The sequence below is a fragment of the Physcomitrium patens genome, chromosome 1 (genome assembly GCF_059467195.1).
Source record: "Physcomitrium patens ecotype Gransden chromosome 1, ASM5946719v1, whole genome shotgun sequence".
In the NCBI taxonomy this organism is placed as follows: Eukaryota; Viridiplantae; Streptophyta; class Bryopsida; order Funariales; family Funariaceae; genus Physcomitrium; species Physcomitrium patens.
The window spans coordinates 18982296-19006756 of NC_143410.1; the positions used below are offsets into that span (position 1 = coordinate 18982296).

General features: G+C 35.0%; 2 protein-coding genes across 2 annotated transcripts; one reads left to right on the plus strand and one right to left on the minus strand.

Moving 5' to 3' along the window:
* The first annotated feature begins 14273 nt into the window (after positions 1 to 14273).
* On the plus strand, positions 14274 to 19678 carry LOC149989920 (uncharacterized). Its single transcript, XM_090252356.1, has 3 exons — positions 14274 to 15700; positions 17561 to 17757; positions 17925 to 19678. Exons 1-2 carry the CDS (start codon positions 15472 to 15474, stop codon positions 17635 to 17637), a joined length of 306 nt encoding a protein of 101 aa, XP_090108482.1. The 5' UTR covers positions 14274 to 15471; the 3' UTR covers positions 17638 to 17757; positions 17925 to 19678.
* A 2310-nt stretch (positions 19679 to 21988) lies between these two features.
* On the minus strand, positions 21989 to 23585 carry LOC112284592 (uncharacterized). The gene is made up of 3 exons (XM_024524513.3): positions 23215 to 23585; positions 22843 to 23043; positions 21989 to 22538 (listed from the first exon to the last, which is right to left on the minus strand). The coding sequence occupies exons 1-3, from the start codon at positions 23497 to 23499 to the stop codon at positions 22209 to 22211; spliced, it is 816 nt and encodes a 271-aa protein (XP_024380281.1). The 5' UTR covers positions 23500 to 23585; the 3' UTR covers positions 21989 to 22208.
* Between the last annotated feature and the right edge of the window lie 876 nt (positions 23586 to 24461).

Here is a 24461-nt window from a genome sequence, read left to right on the forward strand (position 1 = left end):
ATTTATTCAATGGATGATTTATATTCGAGCTATGACCAATTTCAACTTGCAGAAGGAAATAGAGATATGACAATGATGAGAACACCACTTGGATTAGTTAGAATGTGTACTCACCTCAAAATGCAATCAACTCAGTTGCACATATGATGAACGGAATGAATAAGGTATTGAGAGATTTTATTCCTGAGAAGACTATGTCTTTTCTAGATGATGTTTCTATAAAAGGGTGCAAAGAAGAAGACAAGAGTGAAGCTTTAGATAAGGAGTGTTGCAAGTATGTTGCTGATCATATACAAGATTGTAAAAAAATATTGACTCGGCTTGAAGAAGTTCATCTTACATTATCGGATACAAAATCTACATTTGGAGTACAAGAGATTGTGATTGTTGGATATTTGTATGGATTTTATGGAAGAAAACTAGATCCAACTAAGGTTGATACAATTGAGAAAATAAAAGAGGATTGTAGTTCTTTGATAGAGATTCACAGGTTTTTAGGTGTATGTGTATTTTATCATATTTAGATTCTTCATTATGCTCACTTAGCAAATCCATTGTATGAATTATTATGCAAAGGCTATCGATTTAAATGAGAAGAAAAATATGTTAAAGCAATACAAAGATTAAAGAAATTATTGATATCGCCTCTAGTGTTGAAAAAAGTTGATTATAAATACAATTTTTACTGTGGATACTAGTCTGATTGCTATTGGATGGACTGTAGGTCAAGATGACTTGAATGGATAGAGATTTGCAGTGCAATTTGGAGCTAAAGTTTTAAGTACTTACTAACATGCATATTCATAGGTGAAAAGGGAACTATGAGGAGTTGTTTCAGCTATGAAAGTTGAAAAGGATTATTTGATTGGAACTATGGTAGTAATTGAAACAGACTGCTTGCCTTTACTTGGAATGATTACTAATTGTACAATACCAGATATTGTGATGTTGAGATCGATTGCTTATATCAAATCACTAAATCCAAAATTTAGGCATATTGTGAGGAAAGTCAATCTGATAGCAGATATGTTATCTTGAGTACTATATGAAAGAAAAGATGAGATGGTTGAAGATATTGATGATATTGGAATAAAATTCTATTCTGTATCAAATCTTAATAAAGAAGACAAGATATTTTTTGAAGAGCTTTATGAAGGAGAATTACTAGAAATTGGTCTTTATTTGAATACCTTGACTAAATAAGAGAATTGGTCAACAAAAAAATTTAATCAAATCAGAAAAAAGGCTTATGGATTTTTACTTTAAGAAGGGTTTTTATAGAAGAGACCAAAGAAAGGAATTAGAATACCAAGATGAATAGTAGGTACCAAAGAAGATCAATAAAGACTATTCAAGGAGTTTCATGAGAGTCTATGGACGAAACATAGAGAAATTTGGGCTACTTTTGCTAAAATGAAGGAACAATATTGGTGGAAGAATATGTATCAAGATATAACTTTGTTTGTAGAATCTTATGTAACTTGTTAGATGTATTCAAATATACGACATTGAAATGGATTACATCTAACATATCCTTTGGCTATTCATTTTAAATGGTTGTTATGTCAATGAGACTATGGCAAATGAGATATTTAGTTTTGGCTCGTAAAGATTTATCAAACCAAGTAGAAGGCAGGGCACTAAGAACAAAGTCCATAAAGGGAATTTGTAGGTTTTTACTTGGGGAAGTTATCTGTCGCTATGGATATGTAAGAAAGATCATTGCAGATCGAGGAAAATTAGATACACGTAAAGCTTATAATTTTTTTAAGAGATGTGGGATCAAATTATTATTATCTATTGCTTATAATGTAGAGGGGAATGCAAAGAGTGAACGTCGGCATCCACCAATTGTAAAAGCCTTAGTTAAAGCTTGCAATGGAAGAATGAGAGAATGGCCTTGACTTCTATCTTATGCATTATGGATTGATCGAAGAACACATAGTTTGGTGACAAGATATATGCCAATGGAACTTATGACAGGTCAAAAACCAATTATGCCAATTGAAAAAAATGTGCTAACTTGGAGTATGCCACTATAGAAAGATGGATTAACAAGGGAGGAATTGTTAGCCTTTAGAATTTAACAACTTGAATAAAAATCGAAAGATGTGGAATTGGCATTAAAAAGGTTACAAAAAACATGGTTAGGAAATAAGACTCGATTTGATATGCAACATCGATTGAAGCCTAGAGCAATTGAAAAAGGTGATTGGATACTTGTTTGTGATAGAAGCTTAGATAACCACATAGTACTTTACAAAAGTTTTCAAAACGTTGGTTTGGACCATATGAACTAGTAACGGTTCATGATAATGCCACATATTCATTAAGGGAGTTAGATAGTACCAAGTTGGAAATACCTATTGCTAAGAAGCAAGCGAAGATTTTTAAAAGGCGAGATAGAGAAATCAATATGGAGGATCATGCTGAACATATCAATATTTTTGGAAAAGACAATTGTTTTGAAGAGGATGGTGAAAATAGAAATGAAGGATTTCATGAAGAAAATGAAGAGATGGTGTGATGCCAATTATGACATACAGTTCATTTGGCGCATGCCGGAGGATGTTCAAATTAAGAAGAGGTGGATGTCGTGATGTAATATAACTATATAATAAAATTATAATCAAAATTAGATTTCAAATTACTATTTAATTATCTTAGTTCAATTATAATTTGAGGTATCTAAATATGGCTTTTATAAAAGCCTCTTAGGTTATTTTCTTATCTTAATAGTTAATAAGTTGAAAGTTAGTTAGTAATTTTACCTTCTAGGTTGTAGAAAGTCTTCTATTACCTTAGAAAGACCATAAATTAATAAAATCAGATTAGAAGAGGTAAATAATTAATATAGTTGATACTAGGATTATGTTGAGAGTAAGGTTAGCCTAAAAATTCCTTAGGATAGATTAGATTGATACCGAGAGGTTAGCCGTTTGTGAAATAGGGTTGAAATTAGACCTCTAGCCACTAAAACGATGGTCTAAGGCAAAATAGGGAGGCAATTGAAGATCAAAAGATAGAGTTTAAGAGCTAGCTTGAAGTTCTTTTCAAAGGCATAAGAATTGTTTTTGGAGGGTTTTTGAAGACTTAGTAATTGTTGTTCAAAGTCAAGGTTTGTATTGGTGATTTTGGTTTTATATAATATAATTAGAGTTAGGAATTTTGGCTAGTTTATGCAATTGGTGTAACATCTATAGTTGAAAATTTGATACTGTTTGGATTATTAGATGTGCTAAGTGTATACAAAATTTTGTTATAATCTAATGGCGTGGTTTAGAGATATCAAGGGTTTAAGACAAGAGGATTTTGGAAGTTAGTAGTTTGAGGTTGGGTAGGATTTCTATGATATCTAGAGATCTATTAATTGGATTAAGGTGAAATTTGGTATGGTATTGAAGAACTTGAAGATCAAGCTACACACCAATTTTGAGTCAAAGTTAACAATTGGAAAGGGAGAAATCACTACTAGGATTTCTGCTTCACTTTTCAAGTTGGTGGCCCAGTGACATTAGTGCACTTTTTGGAGGTTTTTTCACAATTTATAAGTTGGATTGGGCTAAAAATTATTAAGCATTTAGAAGACTTACATTGACAATTGCATGCAAAATTTTACATCAAGTGAATAGTTGGATTGGATGTTATAGCTTGTTAAAGCTCATTGATTAGAATTGGGGCTTACAAGAAAAATCTAAACTGTTTAAATATGAAAGTAATAAGGTAATTGGGATTTATGTATGATTAAGGCTACTAAGAAGAGTGTTTTTTTAACTTTTGAATTAAAATTCAGATTATATTCTTCTCATATGGATGAAACCTATCAGGGTTTCTTGGATATTTGTGAAATACAACCTCATCTTCTACAGTTAGGTGCCCGATGCATTCTTGAGCAAGACAACATGTAATACGACATAAGTAGTGAACTTGAGATGCATTACAATTGAAGGTCATGTTGCACTTCAATTCTAGTCTAGATCTGCCACTATCTCACGTCAGTGCCTCTACATTATGTCTTAATACTCACCTTAGCTACAATACAAAAGAGATCATTTTGACAGCTAACTTTCTTTCTTCAAACCAACTTCTAATACCTTGAACTAAGTCTAAATCAAAATTCAGACTTTTAAGATAAGTCAATCTTGTGCCTGTCTAAATAGTATCTAAGATTCACTTTTGATTACTAATTTATTTTGTACCCCACCTTGTATCTTTACACAAAGTTTACCTTATAGTGAAGAAGGTGGCCCTTCTAACCTCTTCTATGCCATCTTAAAGTTTTTAGTTTTTACAAAAGATCTTGGTGATGTACAAAATTCTTTTTCTTTATTTAAAAAAAGAAATCAAAACAATCAAAGCTCAAGAGAGCTTTAAGCATATGTATATATACCACCATTGTAACATCAATTTTTTGAAGAGTGTTGTTATAAAGGTGTCAACATATACATTCAAACTTGTATTTAAGCAATTTGAATTAGCTATAATACTTTAAGATAGTAATAATACTACATGTCTAAGCTATATCAAGTAATAATAGATCCATTAAGAAATATATATATATATATATATATATATTATAGAAGAGCCTAATTAAAAATATGTGATAAAAAATATAGATATATAATAAGTAAGTAGTAAAATCTATCAGAGTTAAAATTGTATTTTATGAAAATAGATTCTATTCATTTTATAGAGCCATAAATAAAAAAAAATAAGATAGATTAGAAAAATAAAGAATATATCCATATATAGAAGAGATTTAGGAATTGATGTTGGTAAAAATTATCTCAAAAAGACAAGAATTCATATTCCAAGAAGACCGGTTGCTAATCATGATGGAAATCAAATTCTAAGGCATAAAATTAAGCATCTATGCAACTTCGGATTCTTTTTCCTATATCTAAGAGCAAAGTTTTAGAGCAAACTTGAAGAGAGATTTTTGAATATTGATTTCATATTATTTGAATTAAAATTAAAATTTTGAAGAATTTTCAAAATTAATAATTTACTTGGTGGATTTAGATTTTAAACAATAAAAATATATTTATTAATTTGAGGATTTCTTGAATTTTGTAACACATATATAAGTGAAATTTGAAAAGTTTGTTATTATGCTTATTATGAATATGTGTAAGAAATTTGAGGTCAATTGAATAATTAAATTAAAGCATATGAGAGTTTTCATGGATTATGGTCTCAAAAATTTGAGATTTAAGATTATTTAGTGATTTCAAGATCTAGAAATATTTGCTAATTGAATTAAACCAAAATTTGGTGAAAGTATTTAAGAATTAAATATCTATACAAAATCCAATTTTTGGAGCAATTGAGTAATTTAGCAAGGCAAAATTAGTGTTGAAAGATCAACATTCAAGTTAGAGAAGGAGGGCAATCAATGATGGAGAGGTTTTGGAAGCTTTTTTTGTAATTGTTTTATTTTTTTTATTTTTAAATGTCCAATATATTCTCAAGAAAACTTAACATGATACAATATAATATTGTGAACTTAATGTGAAAAGCTTAAGGTAGAAGGTATTTAGAAATTTTTTATTTATTTGAATTATAAAAAAAAAAAAGCAAGAAAATGGAAGGAAGAACTTTCGATAGTACTTCAATTGATGCTTCAAGTGGAGTTGGAAGTAAAGCTATAAGTAGAGGTTAAAGTATATATTTTGATCCTAACTCTATAAGCACATTTGAGGATTTTTTTCTATTCATGCAATAATAATATATTAAAGGTTATAAAGAGAATATGGCAAACAAATTATTAAAAGTAGTTGTGGATAAGATTGATCTATTTGAAAAGAAGAATATTACAAAGTATTTAAGGTATTATGTAAAAAAAATAGAATTAAAGCATGTTTTTGAAAAAGAGATGGTTCAATTATTTGAATTAGCTTTTGCACTATAGATAAGAAATGAAATAAAGTTTATTATAGGACATTTTGGAGGTTCATGGAAGAATTCTTTTTAAGCATTGAAGGATGAATTTTTCATAGAAGATAGTCATTAGATTACAAAGAAGTGATTTTTTAAGTAGATTGAAAGATCTGAGAAGATTCTTCAAGCATAAAAATTATTGAAAGATTTTGAAAGACAATATTTTCATTTATCAAAGAAGAAAAGATAATTACTAAATCCTAGTAAAGTAGAGTTGTTTCTTTAAGCCGTTGATAGAAAATTGCAAAAGAAGTTGAAAAATTTACTTAAAGATAAAAAATAAAAAAAAAATGATTGATAAATAAATGGAAAGAAGTGAAAGAAGCAATAGAATTTCTTGTAAAGAAAGAAAGAAGAAAAGAAAAAGGATAGAGTAGGTATTCAAAGACCAGTACAAACATCTAAGGTAAAAATGCCTACTAACCAGTTTATATCTATGATTCAACCTTAAATAGTTATATCGAAGAAAGAAGAAATGGACATTGATGAAATTATATGAGAAATAAGAGTTTTATAAGTAAAATTTATAAAACTAGAAGAAAAGAATCAATCATCAAGAATATCAACAAGACAAAAATCAGGACCAATAGAAGATGTAGTGTATAAGTACATGTGGTGTAATATTGTAGATTATTTAAGAAAGAAATGTAAAGATTTTATAGAGGCATTATACAAAGGAGTTTTTTTTTCAAAGATGGTATGGTACACTTAAAAGAGAGTGGAGAAAAATTAAAGATAAATTTTAGTAAAGAAATGATGAAAATACTTACAAAAAAAACATTTAAAATCTCAAGCAATAAAATATCAATATATTGAGTAGAAGAATATCCTAGAAAATATTTAATCATAAATTTTAAATTTTTAAAAGAATCTAATTCTTTATGGTCAAGTACAATGAATTATATTGAAAAGAAAAAATTAACTACAAATGATTTAAAATATATTGGCAATAATATGTATTTAATAAATTATTAGGTAGAATGATTTAGTAAATAGATTATTGATTCATGTTCATGTTGCAAAGAATCAATATAAAGCATTAATAGAAGAAAAACAAATAACACATGAAATTAATTAAGCACCATGAAAAAAAAACTTAAAGAGGAGAAAAATTACAATAATAAAAGAATCTTACATACAAAGAAGAAACATAGAATATTTCTACAAAGAAAAAAAAATTGTGAAAGAAAATACAAAGACTCCTGTTTATAAATTATAATTGGATACTGAAGCTACTAAAAATTTGAAGAAGATATTAGAAGAATTGATTTAAGGTGGAAAGGTCGAATTTATAATTGATGAAATTTTAGAGATTAAAAAGCATAAATTTCATGAAATTATTGTTGATACAATAAAGAAAAAATAAACAATCTATAGCATATAATATGACATCAAATGTAGAAGATGCAAAGATAATGAAATGTAATGTAGATGAAGAAGATGAAATGGAAATTTTTGGAGATGTTTCATAAGTTAAAAGGCTTTTATGCAACCCAATTTAAGAAATCTAATGAAAATAGATCATGAATTTAAGGATGAATTAACAATAGATGGTTTAAAAGTTGGATTTGAGAAATTTTTGATAAGAGATAAAGAAAGATGTTTTAAAGAAATACTTTCATGACAATGGTAAATACATATTACAATAGCTTAATGGAAAAAAATTAAAAATACTCATTCCAGAGAAATGAGTCAAATTATTTAGACAAAGAGATATATGCACATATTTTGATAAATAAATAAATAAATAAATCTATTAAATAAAATTGAAATAGAAGTAGAAGATTAAATTAAAGACCAAAAATTTGACTAAGATAAAGAGCATCCTACATCAACATATTGAAGAATTATTGATACATGTTGGAGCATGTATAGATTTAGAGGAGGTGGATGTCATGTATTAAAATAGATATTAGGTTATATATATATATATATATATATATATATATATAATAAAAGAGCCTAATTAAAAACATATAATTAAAAAAATATAAATAAATGATAGGTAAGTAGTAAAATCTATTAAAGTTAAAACTATCTTTTATAAAAATGGATTCTATTTATTTTATAGAGCCATAAATAAGGCAAAATAAGATAGACTAAAAAATTAAAAATATAGACATATGTAGAAAGAAGTTAGGAATTGATATTAGCAAAAATTACCTCAAGAAGACAAGAATTTATACTCAAAGAAGATCTGTTGCTAATCAGGATTGAAATTAGATCGTAAAGCACAAAATCAAGCACATATGGTAATTTTAAGGTTCTTTTGCAAACTAAAGAGTAAAATTTGAGAGCAAACTTTAAGGAAGAATTATAAATATTAATTTCATGTCATTTGAATTAATATTAAGATTTTGAGAAATTTTTAAAATTAACAATGTACTTGGTAGATTTATATTTTGAGAAATAAACATATGTTTATTAATTTGACGGTTTCTTGAATTTTATAGCATGTATATAGGTAAAATTTAGGAAATCTATTTTTACTCTTATTATAAATATGTGTAAAAAATTTGAGGTCAATTAAATAGTTAGATTGAAGCATATGAAGATTTTTGTGGATTATGGTCTTGAAAATTTGAGATTTAAGATTAGTTAGCAATTCCAAGATCTAACAATATTTTCCAATTGGATTAAAGAAAAAATTGGTCAGAGTATTTAAGACTTAAATATCTATACACAATTCAATTTTTGATATGATTGAACAGTCCAGCAATGAAAAATTGGTATTGATAGATCAATATTCAAGTCAAAGAAGGAAAGCGGCCAATAACTTAGAAGTTTTGAGAGCTTTTCTTTCAATTGTTCCATTTTCTTTCTATAGCCAAGTGTTTAATGTATTCTCAAGCAGACTTCACATAATATACTAGGATATTTACAATCACACTCAATTGTCAATGTCAACATGAAATCATAAAGATATTGAATCATGAAAAAAACTTGAAGGTCAATGATTTCTATATCCAATATTCCTTGGTCAACTTATCAGTTTTGATGGCTTTATCAAGTCTGAAGAGGATTGTTGTTGCCATCAAATTAAATATTATTTTAAACGAAGTTGATTGAATATATAAGTTTGTCGCATTCTTTTAAAAATATAAGGTATACAAGAAGCTCTTGAAGCTAGCAATAATGAATATGGATTTGAAAAATCTTCCAATAAGTTGTTAAAAGGTTCTTTGTATGGCTCAAAAAATATAAGAAAAATATATTCTATAAAAATAAAATTCCATCAAAATTTAAATTTATTAAAGGCATAGGTGCAAATAAGCACCATTGCAAAAATTACAAAGATATAGGGCATAAAATTTCTATTTGTCCTTCTTACAATGTTCATGCTTTACAACCTTCCACCTCTAAATTACCAACTAAGTTGGATTTATTTTCAATTAACTTCAATTCATCATCAATCAACTTAAGTTTCTTTTTTATAGACTTGAGTTAATAGTAGAGATGTTGCAAGTTCATCTGAGTACACTTTAAGTTTGGAGTGGTTTACTAGCTAATAATTTGAATAAAACTTTGTAATGGAATTTTACACTAGTAAACTAATATACTTTGTTTTGTATTTGTGTGTTAATAGAAACTTGTGTGCTTATGTAAAAAAATATGATTTTTGTTTGAATATACATAAATTATATTAATACTTTACTAAACTACATCAGCTCTCTCATATTGTTACCACTTTTCTTAATATCTACAACTATTTCTTAGTATCTATGATCATTTTTTAATATCCGCAAGTATTTTTTAATATCCACATGTATGCCTTTAATCCTATTCTGTGCTAGAAATGCATAAAATTTGCCATTTGTAAAATTTATTGCTACTTTTTTTTTAATATGCAAAAGAATTAATATAATTCTTGTCAATTCAATCCATAGTAATTGGCTACATAATATGTAGTTTTCAAAAATACAATCATTTAAAAAAAATCAAGTTTTATTAAATAAAACATATACATACAAGATTGACTCCAAAAACTTTCTTCAAAGTTGTAAGTTTATTAGGTAGGTTTTCAAATAAACTAAAAAAATTATTCATGGATCAAATTTTATTATTTAATTTTTCTTTAAAAAAAAAAAAAAAAAAAAAAAAAAAAAACTTCTATTGGAGTTTTATACCTTAAATAACTCTTGTATGTATGGTCTTCTTTGTACATATAGTCTTCTCTTGCACTATCTTCTTAACAATTGTCTAATTCAAAGTTAGATATTAGAGGTGTTTCACAAAAAATGATCTATATGATTGAAAGCAATAAATTTAGTAACTATAACAAGGGAATATTTTATTAACATAATCTTATAAATATACATATTCAAACCTTCTAGGAATCCTATACTAAAACAAAAACTTCATCTAATAAAAAGTTGCTTTAACTTATAATATCATATTGTATGCAATACAAGCCAACACTCAATTCTATTAACACAAATAGATACGCTTGTGGCATTGTATATTTGATTGATCAAATTGGACCTTCTTATTAGTAGGATCTTATATAATATCACCTTGGATTAAGACACAAACTTCTTTGCTTATTCACTTGAATGCAAACTTGCCTATTAAGATACAATACTGCATTCTATCCTTAAACTCATCATATACTAGCATCAAATTGTGTCATCACAATATTACATAAGGCCATTACTATTTGGCTATTAAAATTATTGAAGATTGTATACTTAAGACATTCAATGACAAATGGTAGATGATAGCAAGAGTTTAGAATAATGCAAGAGCAACATGACAAAGAAAAAGTAGCATGATGTTAGAAGTTGATCTCTTGCTCCTTCTTACATTTAATATCAAGGTTTACGATGATGAAGACAAGAAAAATGGAAAGAAAATTAGTGCCATCAATTCCTTGCTATTTTGTCTTTTCATCCAACTAAATCTTAGGTCTTTTAGTTTACTTGAATTGACAAGATTGTGGACTTTGTGGATATTGGCTAATAAGTGGACATCAAGAAAATTTCAATTTAAATGAATTATAGACATCATAGATATTGGTTGAGTCAAGGGTATCATAATCAAGTGACTTTGGCAATGTGAAGGACACCAAAGCTTACTTTAATGTTGTTGCATTATTTAAATTTATATAAAACTATGGATGTAATTTTGGTTTATAGTATTGGGCTAATGCTATGTACAGCTTGACTCAACATTAGTTTGAAAGCTCGATTTAATTTAGAAGCATTCACAATAGTCACATTATCCATATATACTTGATTAATAGCTAGAGAATTGCACATTCATAGAAATTGAGGATAGAAAATTGATTAATTGAGTGAATACAAGGTAATGGCTTTCAAAAAAATAGAATACTTTGTTGGAGCTTTATATGGTAAAAACAATTCTTATACATATTTATTTTCATGCTTTTATTTTTTTTCTTTTGTTTCCTCTAGATTTTTGCAACTTCCTTGGATGCAAGAGCATGATCTTATTGCATGGTACTATAGTTTAAACCTAGTAAAATATATTTGAAAAATATCCTTGGTAAAAACAATTTAATAAAACAAGTGCCTATGATTAATTCAATTGTAAAGCCAATAATATTTATTGTGATACATTGTACATTGATAATCTAATTACATCTAATTTAAGGACATTCAAAATAACATCTCATGGGGCCAATTTAGCATTCTTTTATTTTATTTTATATATACCCAATAAACTTTAAAATTTCTTCAATTTATGTTTTGAAAAAATTGAGTTATTATCTTCTAGTCAAAAAAAAAAAAAAAAAAAAAAAATCTTTGAAAATAATAATTTATAGAAAGCTATGTTGAAAGGTTGCTGAAACTTTGAAATATTCCTTGTAAAATTGGATGCATTCCATATATATATATATATATATATATAATTTTTGTTTCAGATCTTGACATAATAATGCATTTACTAATTTTTAAAAAAATTCTTGTCAATACATGCATGTTTTGAAATTTCAGATATTACCATTTTTTCAAGGTAATATATATGTTTTTAGTTTTTCTATTTAATTTTTTAAAAAATAGAAAATTACTTTTGTTAACCTTCTAATGAAACAATTGATTTTTTTTTCATTTCCTAAACCAAATTAGATCATTGTTGTTGTTGTTTTTTTTAATGATATTATGAAATAAACCTATTTGCTTACAAATGAATCTAGCATATTTTCATTATAAATGTTATTCCATAATTTTCATAAATGAACTTCAGATAGTGTATCTCTTTGAAGTCTCTTGTATTTTCATAAAAATGTGACAAACTCCAAATTTACAAAATGACAATTCATTCAAACTCAAGATTGTTACATTGTCAGTCAATAGACCTAAGTTGCCATAGTGTGAAATGATGGAACTATTTGAACATAAATACCTTCATACAAGATGAGTCTAACACTAATACTTCTCAAATTTCTGCTTTGGATGGAGTTCAAAAGTCTAGTACCCATCCATTTCAGTCCTGTAAATCAAAAAGCCTGTTCTACACATAATTTTGGAAACATTTAATAGAAAATTATCAAGACTCTTGCTTTTTGACCAACTGGACATTAGATACATGTGTTTATATTGAATTGTAAAGAATGCATTATCTTCACTGATAAATTCTTTGATTTTGCAAGTTATTGCCTCTATATTACAATAAATCGAGTTGAAGTTCAAAAAGAAGACTACAAAATTAATCAAGTGTAAAACTAGTCTTTAAACCTTATCCGCTTTTAATTGTTAAGGTGGGATTGTAAAATAATCAACGGAGATAGTTTGAGATAGACAATTAAATATAGTTATACAATTACCTAAATTTTAAAGATTGTCTAACATTTAGGGGATCTATTGAAGGATCTATAAAAGTTTGTTTTAAAAGCATTGATTCAAAAGCTTGCTGGAAAAAAGTTGACCTATAAAAGCCTGCATTTTTAAACTTAGTATAAAAAGAGGGAGGCCATAATGCAGACCAAATCATTCTATTTTAAAATGGTTTTAATTGTAACATTTAATATCTTAATTGTGACAATTATGAAAAACATAAAAATATATAATCTGTTTATAAAATAATGTAATAATGTGTAGAATGTGTAATTTGTTTATGAATTAATGAATGAATGAGTATGGAGGGCGGTGATGCCAGGTCAGCAGTCAATCCAAATTGAGACGTCCCACAAAGGCACTGTGGTGTTGATGACCTCAACATTCACATTGGTTTCTTAAATAATAGGAACTTGATATGTTATAATTTGGGATAAGAAAAGAAAAACAACAAACAGAATGCATAAAAGAAAAGGAGCATAATTGAAAGTTTCTTCACTCTAATATTTTTGGGTAAAATATTTGCACCATTTTAGGAACATTTTCGTTAAAAGAAAACATTGTTTGGGTATAGGTAAGACCCACAGTTACATATTCTGTGTGAAAAAAATTTCAACCTCACATCGTGTGACGAACATTGACAATAGTGATATTGTTATATGCCACATCATGGGGTTCCTCTCTGTTGAAACAAACAAATAGAAAACATACAGAAATTTAGTTTGTAAGCAAAACCGTCATGAGGTATCACGCGAGAGAAAGAAACCCATGATGTGGCCACCCTTTTCTAAATAAACAAAGTGTCTAACCTCCCCACAGCCCACATTTGTTTCTAAACAGCCTCGACACATACCATTCATCACTGTCATCTGACAAAACAAATTCTTGTTAAAAAAACGAAGATCACATAGACTTGGTGACAAATCCCTAAAAAACCATCCCCAGAGGATAAATCAACAACAAACCACCAAAACACGACAAAAAAAAAACACAACAAACAGACCATCGGTGCCCATCTGGGTCACGGAATTGCACCGAAATGGTAACATCACAACCTAACTGCAGTGTGGATTAAATGAGGAAGATGGGTTAAGAGGGAGTGGGAACAATGGGCTGGCTAATCCTAGTGTAGGAGAAGATGAAGGGGAATGTTCACGAGACAGAGAATCGGAGTTTTTTTTTCAGAAAGCTAGACTGCGCGCGGAAGAGTGCCGCCTGTCGCGGCGACGCTATCCTTGACTTTGGAAGCACGCAGCCCACTTGCAGGCAGAAACAAAAAGAAAAAAAAAGAAAAAAAAGAAAAGAAAAAAAGGAGATAAAGTTAACACTAAAGGAGTGTGAGGTCCACACATAGACGAGTTGATCTCCATGGAGGGGACGGGGGGAGAGCGAGCGATCGCGGAACACGGGATCCATCTGATGAAACCCCCACTTCCGCCGGCGTCCGTTGCAACAGTCTTGCTAAAATAAACTATGAGAAAGTGAGACAAAATTATATAAACAAGGTTTGAAGATAGTGCTGCTGCTGCAAAGCAAAGCAACAGAGTTCACTTGGTTGCTGGTTTCTGTTACATGCTGGGGTGTTGATAGAGCGGAGTGCTAGTTCTGCTCGTGATGCATCGGGTGTGCCGAAGGATGTCTGAGCCAGGTGGTTGAAGTCGGACTTTTCGCCGTATCGTTTTCCCTGTGAGGAGTGTTGCAGGGGGTCCCTTTGGAATCTGCGAGCTTACTCCGGCGCTGTCGTGTACCTCGTCTGTGTTTTTGCGACAGAAGACTGGTTTGATGTCAGTTGGAGGGCTTGGGAAGAGTTCTCTGTGAGTAGCTGAGATCGGCGGGGACGGAGGGATAGTAACCTAATTCGTTGCTTGCCCCCTGGTGGGTTGATCTCAAGATAGTTGCAGTTTTGTAAGAGGGGGATACATATGTATCTCGAGATGAAGCCGTTGAAGTCCATTTCGTGGAGACGGGATTCGCAGGACGGTGTGTCGTCCACGACGGTGATCAAAGCTTACACTGTGTCGTGTCTCGTGCTCAGCTTGGCCTTGATCTGGTCTGTAGGCGATGCATGGTGCCAGTATTCTCAATGCTGCGGAGCCATAACCATGTTCACAGATGGCTTCTCTGATTCCATACGATTAAGCTTCAATATTTGATAATCATAGTTTTTATTCTTTTCTGTAGAAACAGAACCAGGCGAAGTAAGCACATTGCGACACCGCTGTTAATGCTGGATTCTGGATCACACCGGTCCTTGCCCAAACATCCTGGTCTGATTTAGTGTAGATTCTACACAGAATGCATGCTTCAAAGCTTCCATCGAGGCTCTACCGGGATGCCATTGTACCATATTGCTACTGATTCGTAAATACATTCCGGATACAATTTTCGAATACCTCTGTGAAGTCTCAGGGATGTCACGTTCTTCTCTCGGATTTGTTCTTTTTCTTTTTTATTTAGGGGGTCACTGTGATCGCATCTGTATTCCGTCAAGTATAGATCTCCCTCATGAAGTAGTTGTTTGTCGAATGTTTTGAGGAAGTCCCAATCAGCCATGTCTGGAAGCATTGTTTGGTTTCAGGGCTCTGTTTGTATCTTATTTCCAGATTGACGATGCATGTGATGATAGGTCAAGGGTTTCACTAACTCACTACAGTTCGGATGGAGACCGCTGTCTAACAACTGAAAAAACGCCCTGATTCATCGACTACAGTATAACACGGTCCGAAAGGAGGTTATGGAGGATGTAGACTTGCACAGAGTTCGGAGAAGGAGGAGATCCAGGAATGACCGAAGTGTTAGTTCTACGCTTGTGCGGGGAACACGTTGGAGTCAGATTCACATGGCGAAATGTAGTCCGTCCGTGGTTAGCGTGCCGGGATTTTCCAAACCTTCTCATGAATTTAACAGTCGCGATGGCGAATTGAGTCTCTTGGCATGTTCAAAGAGCAACCGTCGAGAGGAAGGTATGAATGAGGGGACAAAACAAGTATCTCCTACACCCTTGTCCAACCCAAACTGATTCTACTTCCTCCTCTTTATCAAATCAAACTGGGCCAGTTTCTGATATCAGGGTGTTGAGTGAGGTTATTATAGCATAATCTTAACACAAAACCTACACATACCTCCATCGATTTCCAACTTCCTCGGCTTGTCCAGATACATTGAACAATAAACGTCAGACAAAAGTGTTTTAATTCGTGTCCACATGATTCTGGATCACAATGGTAGTACTTTTCCACCTAAACCTTGGAAGGCTCCTCTGAAAGAATCTTAAATAATCTGACTTGCTCACTAAGTAGACCGTTGCTGTATAATTGCTCGGTACCTGCATTCCTCATAGGGCACTGTATCGTACTTGTGCACGAAGGCAGCATGGTACACTGTTCATGGTGATTTTAGTATTCCATTCTGCACTTTTTATTTCTATTTTTCATTTTTGTTGTTTAGAGGGTCTGGTTACAAGGTGGATGGCTGGAATGGAGACACACAAACCTTCCAATCCTTGTACATGCTCCTCTTCGCAAGCTACGATTTGTGGTGACGTAGCCATTTTTTATTATTTTTATTATTATTATTTTTTGTTTTTTTGGTAGTTCATTCACTTTATTTCATGGTGAATGCTGTAGTGGGTAGTCAAAATCCTGAGCAGTTCTGTTTTTTTTTTTTTTTTTTTTTTTTTTTGAGAAAAGAGAAATGTGGTGTCAGAGTGGCACTCAAATAGAACCTTTTTGGTATCACTCTGACACACTCTCATATTGAACCAAGCTCTGGGGTGATCTGCATGCTTCGGAATAGGAACAGAAAAGTGGGGGGAGGGGGGGGGGGTTGCTGAAACAAAAGCCAGGCTGGTGGCTATGCCAATAAAGGACCCTTTCCGTAGAGGTATATCACGTGAAAGATAGATTTTCTCACCAAGTTTTTTTCAAAAACGAATATTAAATGGTTGCTGAAGGTATGCCAAAATGCTCATTTTTACTATTCTGATTGCACTAGGTGTTGTGGGTAAGAATTTCGTTTGATCCGCTTCAGTAGAATGAAAGCGGCACAAATAAAACTAACTGGGTGCACAGTGAAACGTATTTCAAGGGTAGGAAAAAAAATTTATGGGTCAATTGGTGTAAATTTCAGCTTCGACCGAACGTGGAACGAGCCATATCAACTTCGCAATGCACACTTTGCCATCCCATGAGATTATGGGTAAATTTTACACACACACACATTATTTAATTAGGGTGCGCTTTCCAAAGTAGGCAGGGCAGATTTCGATTGGAATATCCATCGAGGTTATCTACAAACATTTTGCAAGTCATGGAGGATCGATAAAGCAACATGAACGTTACCGAACCCCAGCTCTAGAAGCTAGTAATCCGAAGCACTTGGAAGTCTGGGCCCACGGCCACCATGGGCGAGATTCCAGCCCGTCGAAGAAAGACCACATCAGCTGACTCGGGTATGGGCAACCAGGCTACTTCCCAGCTAAAGAGGGATCCCAATGCAAGGTTGCAGGAATAGCCAAGCAGTGGAATTCGGAATAAAGCTCAAAACACAAGTGGGGGGAGGCTGAAAAAGCGTAGTCTCTGACAGGCAGCTAGCCACTGTGATCTCATGGGGTGGGCCCCGTCGAGGTTGCTGATTGCACCTCCGTTGGTGTCTCTGACTAGGAACTCGTGGACATCATGATCTAGAGTCCTTGATAATCAATGTTCATGGCAGAGACCAAACCTCGTGTGTCACCTGAGCCCAGACTGTTTCGGCAGAATGCCCGATGGTAGTGTACCATGCAGTTGGATGAGAAACGTCTTCTTTCCCTCTGTTTTGTGCAGCTTTTCTCCAACAACACTCCCAGCATGAAGCATCGTCGGCTAACCAACGTCTACGTTCTGCTTTCATCTGGATTTAAGGTCCCAGGGTTTCGCGTGAGAAGTTGCAAACGAAGATGCCTGGATAAAGAACCGGCGAGGAACGGAACCCTCCACACTCTTCAGCAGCCTCCTCTTAATCAGGAGAAAAGCTATTTATGGTCTGTTCTGTCCCCACCATTGTTGCTTTTCTTTTCATGTTGGGACTCTCTGTCTGTTTTCTCGATTTTCTTTCTACTATAATTTGACAATGTTTATTGAATATTGTTGATTTCTAAGACTTTACGGATTCTTGGATTGGTTCATATAAGTTTTGGATACATTACAGAGTGAACCCGTTGTGGAAGTTGAAGGAACGGCGAAAGATGAGCGGGATGCTGACAAAATCCGTACTGGAAATGGCATGTAAAAGGAGGGTGCGTAGGGTTATTGCTGGAGGAGGGAACCCACAAGTTAAGTTGATGCTTTGGTCAACATAGCCCTAGCTCGACGTAAGTCCAGGTCTCCGGCACTCGTCAAGTGGCCTCTGTTTCAAGCTGATAGGCAACTTGAACGGTGATGGCTTTGGCTATGTTAGTTCTCGCAGTTGGAATTGTTTAGATATAGATGGTGGAAGAACAGGTTGAGTATGCGTTGCTTTCTTCTCCCAGATAGCGCAGGGTGTTCGAGCTTCTCGTTCTTTCCCGCCTTCCTTTTCGAGTTGGGTGCGCTTGCAATTGAAGAATTGGGTTCAAGGATAGGAACATGATGGAGTTTGTTGCTTGTGCGTTCGAGTCGAAGAAGGAAGTTTCATTCTTAATGCTCAAGGCGTACATATTATCTCTCTTCTTCCTTGTCGTGGTTTTGTTTCTGGCTGTTGGAGACGCCTGGACTCATTATGCTGAATTATACTCTCTATCTTCCTTTACCTCTAATTACACCTACTACGACCTCGACTTCAGCTTGATAGTTTGAGGTGCTCTATTCCAAGACGGGTCCCCATAGTCTTCCGAGCTGTCTCTCCCTTGTTCAAAATCTGGAATTAGTCACGTTTTCTATCTATTTTTCCTCATTTTATCGACAACTTGGTTGAGACAAAGCCTTTCGTACTGAACGAAGCTTGTGGCTTCACTAGAAATCTGATCTCCATTACCTCTCTTCTTCACTTCATGGCGTCAGTCAAAGTGACTGTCAGTTGCGGTCCCTTTAATTGCTCCGCGTCTGCTGATTTACACACCATCACAGGCGCTATGCCGTGTGCCTTTCTGTATGATTCGCAACAACACCAACATTCCATTCTTGCTATTCCTCCTGAGGTCTGTCGATTGCAATCTCCTCCGCCTTGATGGCGATGGTCCCTTGCAGCCATCTCCTATTCCGAGAACAGAGATATTTAGTTGGTGGCACCTCAAAAGTTCCAGGGAAAGTTTGAAAATCCAATAGACCAGGGAGTGACTGAATTTCAATGATGCTTTGAGCATTGCTATCGAAGCATTTCTCCCGACCATGGGTCATAGTTAGTTCTTATTGAAGAACGGGCTGTGTCTTTGGGTGATGACGGCGAGCCCCTTACAAGCAGGACAGTGAAGTCTTCAATGTTTAGCCACATTGGAGCCGAAAGCATCCAGGAAGTTGTGCCGAAGAGGAGAGCTTCCGTCAACAGGGATGGCAGCAGGAGGAACATAATCGGACGCTTGTAGAACTCTCGCCTGCCCTTTGGCTTGGATGCGTCTCCCAGTTCGGCGTGAGGAATCTTCATCTGTTAGGGATTTTGATATTGCAAATGTTAGCAGTGATTACTATGAACAAGGAGCAGCAGTGATTGCGATGACATGTTCTTGAAAGCTGATTATTCTCGGTCGATTGTAGCGTATGACTCAATCTGCCGTTGGTTTAGCCTTGAGTAGGGCTGAAGTCGATGACAATTTATGGTCCAAGAGATCAGTTTAAGTCTTTTTGTCCTACAATTCTTTGGTAGTCTCTTAAACGCGGAACATGTGAAAACAGCGGACTGCATTTTTTGCGTCACACATGTTCTCCTTCTGAACAGTAAATGCAGTTGACACTTCTTTTGAAAGAGAAATACCATTTTATTGTATGTCATTGGAGGAAGTTGAGACTTGTGCTTTGTCAGTTTCTTCACGTAGCTTCATATGCCTGTTGTACTTTGGGAAGAATCTGTAGTGTTTGAATGCTCTTTAAGATAATAGTTTCAGATGTTAGCCTTCATTAGAAAGTGATCCTTGGGCACTGCTGAGATGAGCACTTTGGAAGAAATGAACTTGAAGTACCCGCTGCTTTCCATGTTAGCTTTTTCAGTGAAGATTAGAAAGTCTTTTGGGAGTCGTCGTTGCTTGATATACTTGCCATTTCTCTTCATGCACTTTTTCCAGCTATCATGCCATGAGCGTTTTACGATGCGATAAAGATCACGCAACCTTTGAAAGTCAATGAAATGAGAACGGAGGACTTCAAATTTGACACTGGCAATTTGAATTTTCTTATTTTTTTTCGGTCAGTGATAGGATTTATTGAAGTACATCCAAAGCTGGGCAGAGATATAATTCCCAGTTGGACGAGCTCCACTCATCTTGTCGAATGCCACAACATGTGACCGGCTTGTAATGCTTGTGAGGACTGCAGTCCTTCGCCTGTCGGACTTCAAGCCCCCATGCAGACAACTTGCCTGCTAGTTGGAATCTCGGGAACGATTGCTCACATTCACAGACTAACCTTCATTACCATATGTCTGCATGTTGAAATTGGATACGCTGTGGTCATGAATAAATTGTTGCTGGCTACAGCTGTTGCACCAATGTTCTCTACGGGGGGAATTGGATGCATGCTATTAATTAGCAAATCACCCGCACCATGAACATACACCTTATTATTGGATCACTCAAGTCATGTAATTCATTTTCACCCGAATGGATGAAACCATACATTCTGGCAATTCTCATAACGCACGGTGGTGTTGATGTTGTGCACTCTTGTGAATTTCGAAACGAAATGAGAAACGTATAAGTTTTGAGCGTATCTGCGCTCGAATGATTGCAATTAGACGTAGTTCCCACGTGGCAGATGGATTCTCAAGCATGGTAACACAGTTTAGACACACAAGAGGGCTTCTAGATTGGAGGAGTTCCATTTGGAGAATGCGCTAGGATGGCACCCAAGCAACATCACCGCGCTTTCCACCACCACTGACCTCAGCAGATTGCTGATACAAAAAAAAAAAAAAAAAAAAAAAAAAAACTCAAATTACTTCATTATGTGACAACAATTCAATTTTTCGATTTTCCCTTGTATAACACTGTTTCAATGATCATCAATTTGATCGGCAAGCTTTTCTAAGCAAGACAGTATCTAATTGCATCTCGAGGGATGAAGGGATGGAACCGCTTGTGTACATCCACCGCAGACGATGTAGCATCTCGTCATTAGCAGCCAGGGCGAGGAAAAGTAGTGGACTGAGTGCATGTTGTAACATTCATGGCCTGTCGGGTTCACATCCTTCTGTTGTGCGAAAGTAACGTGGTCAGTGCTAAAGTTTCTTCTCGGAATCAACCTCACTACTGCCACCATTTCTTCAGCGTCCTGTTGCATTCACCAACTTGTGCAAAGTTCCTTCGCGCTCCGTCGATCTTTACGATGCACGAATAGGTCTGATGACGATTGCTGGACTCATCAAATCGGCGTTGGATACGATTGACGCTCGTCGCAGTAACTTCCTGATATTGTCATTACTGCGGGGGGGGCTTTTTGCTCAAGGTTGTATAAGACCAGCTCAGCTTCTCATTACCCTTCGTTATGTACTGATTGTTCAAACTCATGGAAACTGTGTGTGGCTGTGCACTGTGCAGGCATGCTGCTCTTAGGATAATCTGCAGGTGGCCGAAGTCGCCATCGAAGGATTGTGTTCCGCTCATGCAGATGAGGCATGTTTACATTCCCGGAAGAATGTAGACCTTCATCGGTAGTGGCTGATTTCGAGCGCAGATGCTTCTTGAATGAGCGAAAACGAATCATGCTGCGGAGTAGACGCTTTGGTTGGGGAAGAGGATTCTGCTGACCAACTAAGTTGATAGTGGGTTAAGGATAGATCCTCCATATCCCTCGATGCTAGAATGATCCAATGAGTTGACGTATAGGATTAGTGCAACATCGGGTGTGGGGAGTTGGAATATTGCCATCCACATCATGTGTTAATTTGGGTCCTCAGAATTGAAACATGGCAAATGTGTCGGGTGAAAAGTTCGAATACAGTTTATACCACTAAGATAATTATAACTCCCAATTTGTTCTACTGATGATCATGATGAGATGTGGAAGTCCATAACACATTTTTTTTCTCGTGGTGGGGGTGGCAAAGATCTGGTATCACAATCATAAAACGGCGACATGGTCACAGTCTGCATAAAACCAGTGCTGAGAGAACATCAATCGCACATTTTCAGATCAGGATGGATTCACGTTTGCATGAGTGTCTGATTGACAAATTCTTCGACATTGTAGACTTCCTTTCGCAAAATTGACGAAGATCATAATAATCGGCAAATCAAAACCTAAAACTTGGGATCAGGTAGTGGATCACCAGTCGCATAAAAAGCTGCACCTAACCTAACTATTACCTCTACCTTCTCCTTCCCCTGAAAGTTACACGAGTGGCCTTCTTCGCAGCTGAGGCAGACATGCGTCCGCCACCCATTTCCTTGAAAGGCATACCCATCAATGAAAGCAGCTTATGGCCTTCCGCGTCGTTCTTTGCAGTCGTGACAATGCAAACATCTAAACCACGAACCTTGTCGATGTTCTCAAACTTGATTTCAGGGAATACGCTGATCTCAGGAAGGCCCAATGTATAGTTGCCTTTCCCGTCAAAGCTGTAGGGATTTACTCCCTGAAAATCCCTAGTACGTGGAAGTGCCAGATTCAAAAGCCTGTCCAAGAACGCGTACATAACCTGCCAACATTCAGTGTCACAATTAGATCCGAGAAATTGATCCCAGAATATAGTTTGTTAGTTTTTAATCCCGGGTTGTTTGCAGCATCTGAATTGCGTACAATTAACAGTAAACGAACAGTTAAACTTGACCTAGAATCAGTACACCAGCGCAATTCATGGCACATTGCACACACTCTAATCCTCTCGGCTGTAAGGTGCGAGAATCCTCCAAGAATTATGTCATGTATTCTCCATTATTCTGCGATGCAGTTTCGACACTCAAAATCCCAGGAATCACTTATAGATTGACTTCGGTACATACTTCACCGCGCAATGTGAGGGTGACTCCGACAGGAACGCCTTCTCTGAGCTTAAAACCAGCAATGGCCTTCCTGGAGCGAGTGACGACAGCCTTCTGACCCGTTACCAAGGCAATATCTCGAATTGTCCCTTCTAGGGCTTTCGCATTCTGCGACGCTTCTCCAACACCACAATTGACGATGATCTTTTTCACTGCTGGAATCTGCAAAATCCCACCAATGGCAAACGCCACGATGCTCAAACCTTCAAACTTAGACTGGAATACACGCCAACCCACAACCCTGCTCTCGTCCTATGAAGAAAACGCTACATTAGATACATTAAAAAAAACAGAAAAAAAGAGAAACAATATCCGACTAAGGTGGATGCTAACCTCGAATTTGTTCTCATACTTGAACTCCTCCTGCAGGGCAGGCACCACCTTCTCCTGGTAAATTCCCAACAACCGCTGCACGGTCTTCTCCTCCGCCTGCTTCTCGACTGCGGCAGCGGACGCCGACACTGCCACCAAGCCCCGACACGCCACTCGGCTCACTCGCAGCGGCGCCATGGCCACGCGAGTGCCCATCACCGACGACGCACTGCTGCTGCAGGCGCTGGTGCTGGCCACCAACGCCGAGGCGCCAGCGGCCGCAGAGGTGCACGCCATAGCTGCCATACCTTCCAGTCTCTCTCTCCCTCTCTACCTTCCTTCCTTTTTCACACTAATTGGGTGAGCTGCAACGCAAATCCACCACGCACACCCAAACCCAATACCAATGAAGGTCGGCGACTGCGCCACTCAATCAAGGGTGCCCGCGAGCAATCGCGAGCGATGGCCGACGACGAACAGAAAAAACAGAAACGAGACCCTGCCTGTTGCAAGGCCTTATCCTAGCGTTGCCTTATCTGGACCACAGAGGAGAGGGACGACGAGCTCGTGGGCCTCTTATGTTGCGACCCACGCTGGGTTTGAAGCCCCACCCCCACCTCGTTGGGTTCACCCTCTGGTTTCTGCCCAGAGAGCTGAATACAATCTCAAATAAGCATTAAACTGAAATACCAATCAGGTAACCTCCCCATTTCCTCATCTATGGGGTGATGTATTTCCAATCAACTTACCATGATAATGTTCATCAGTTTTGACATTTTATGATTTCACATTACTTAGTTCACATTTCGCCTCAACCCCATGGCACCATTTGGTAAGAAATTAAGAATTTTATTCCTACTCAAGAAATTTGGCTGGAATCAAGCATTTTTGATTTTGTAACCAACCACTGGTCAGAATTAGGTTGGCCTATGTGTCTGATTTTAGTCAAAGAGAATCTTCAGCTAAAACATTAATATAAATTCTGTTTTTGCACAAAATTGTGTGAAAACACCTAGAATCCTCTTGATTTCTATTTCCCTACATAGAGATTTTATTATTATTATTTTGTATACACTTATGGAAAATATGCTAAAATGCATAAGTCATTGGAAATGGGTTGGCTACTTTATTCCACAAAATGTATGGGAATACAAAAGAGATGGATGTGTATGTGAAGTTTTGGTTGGATTGGCATCCCTAATCAAGCATAGGTCACTTTTGTAATTGCAACAGAGAGACATAATATATTTTAGTTGAAGTGAGTTCAA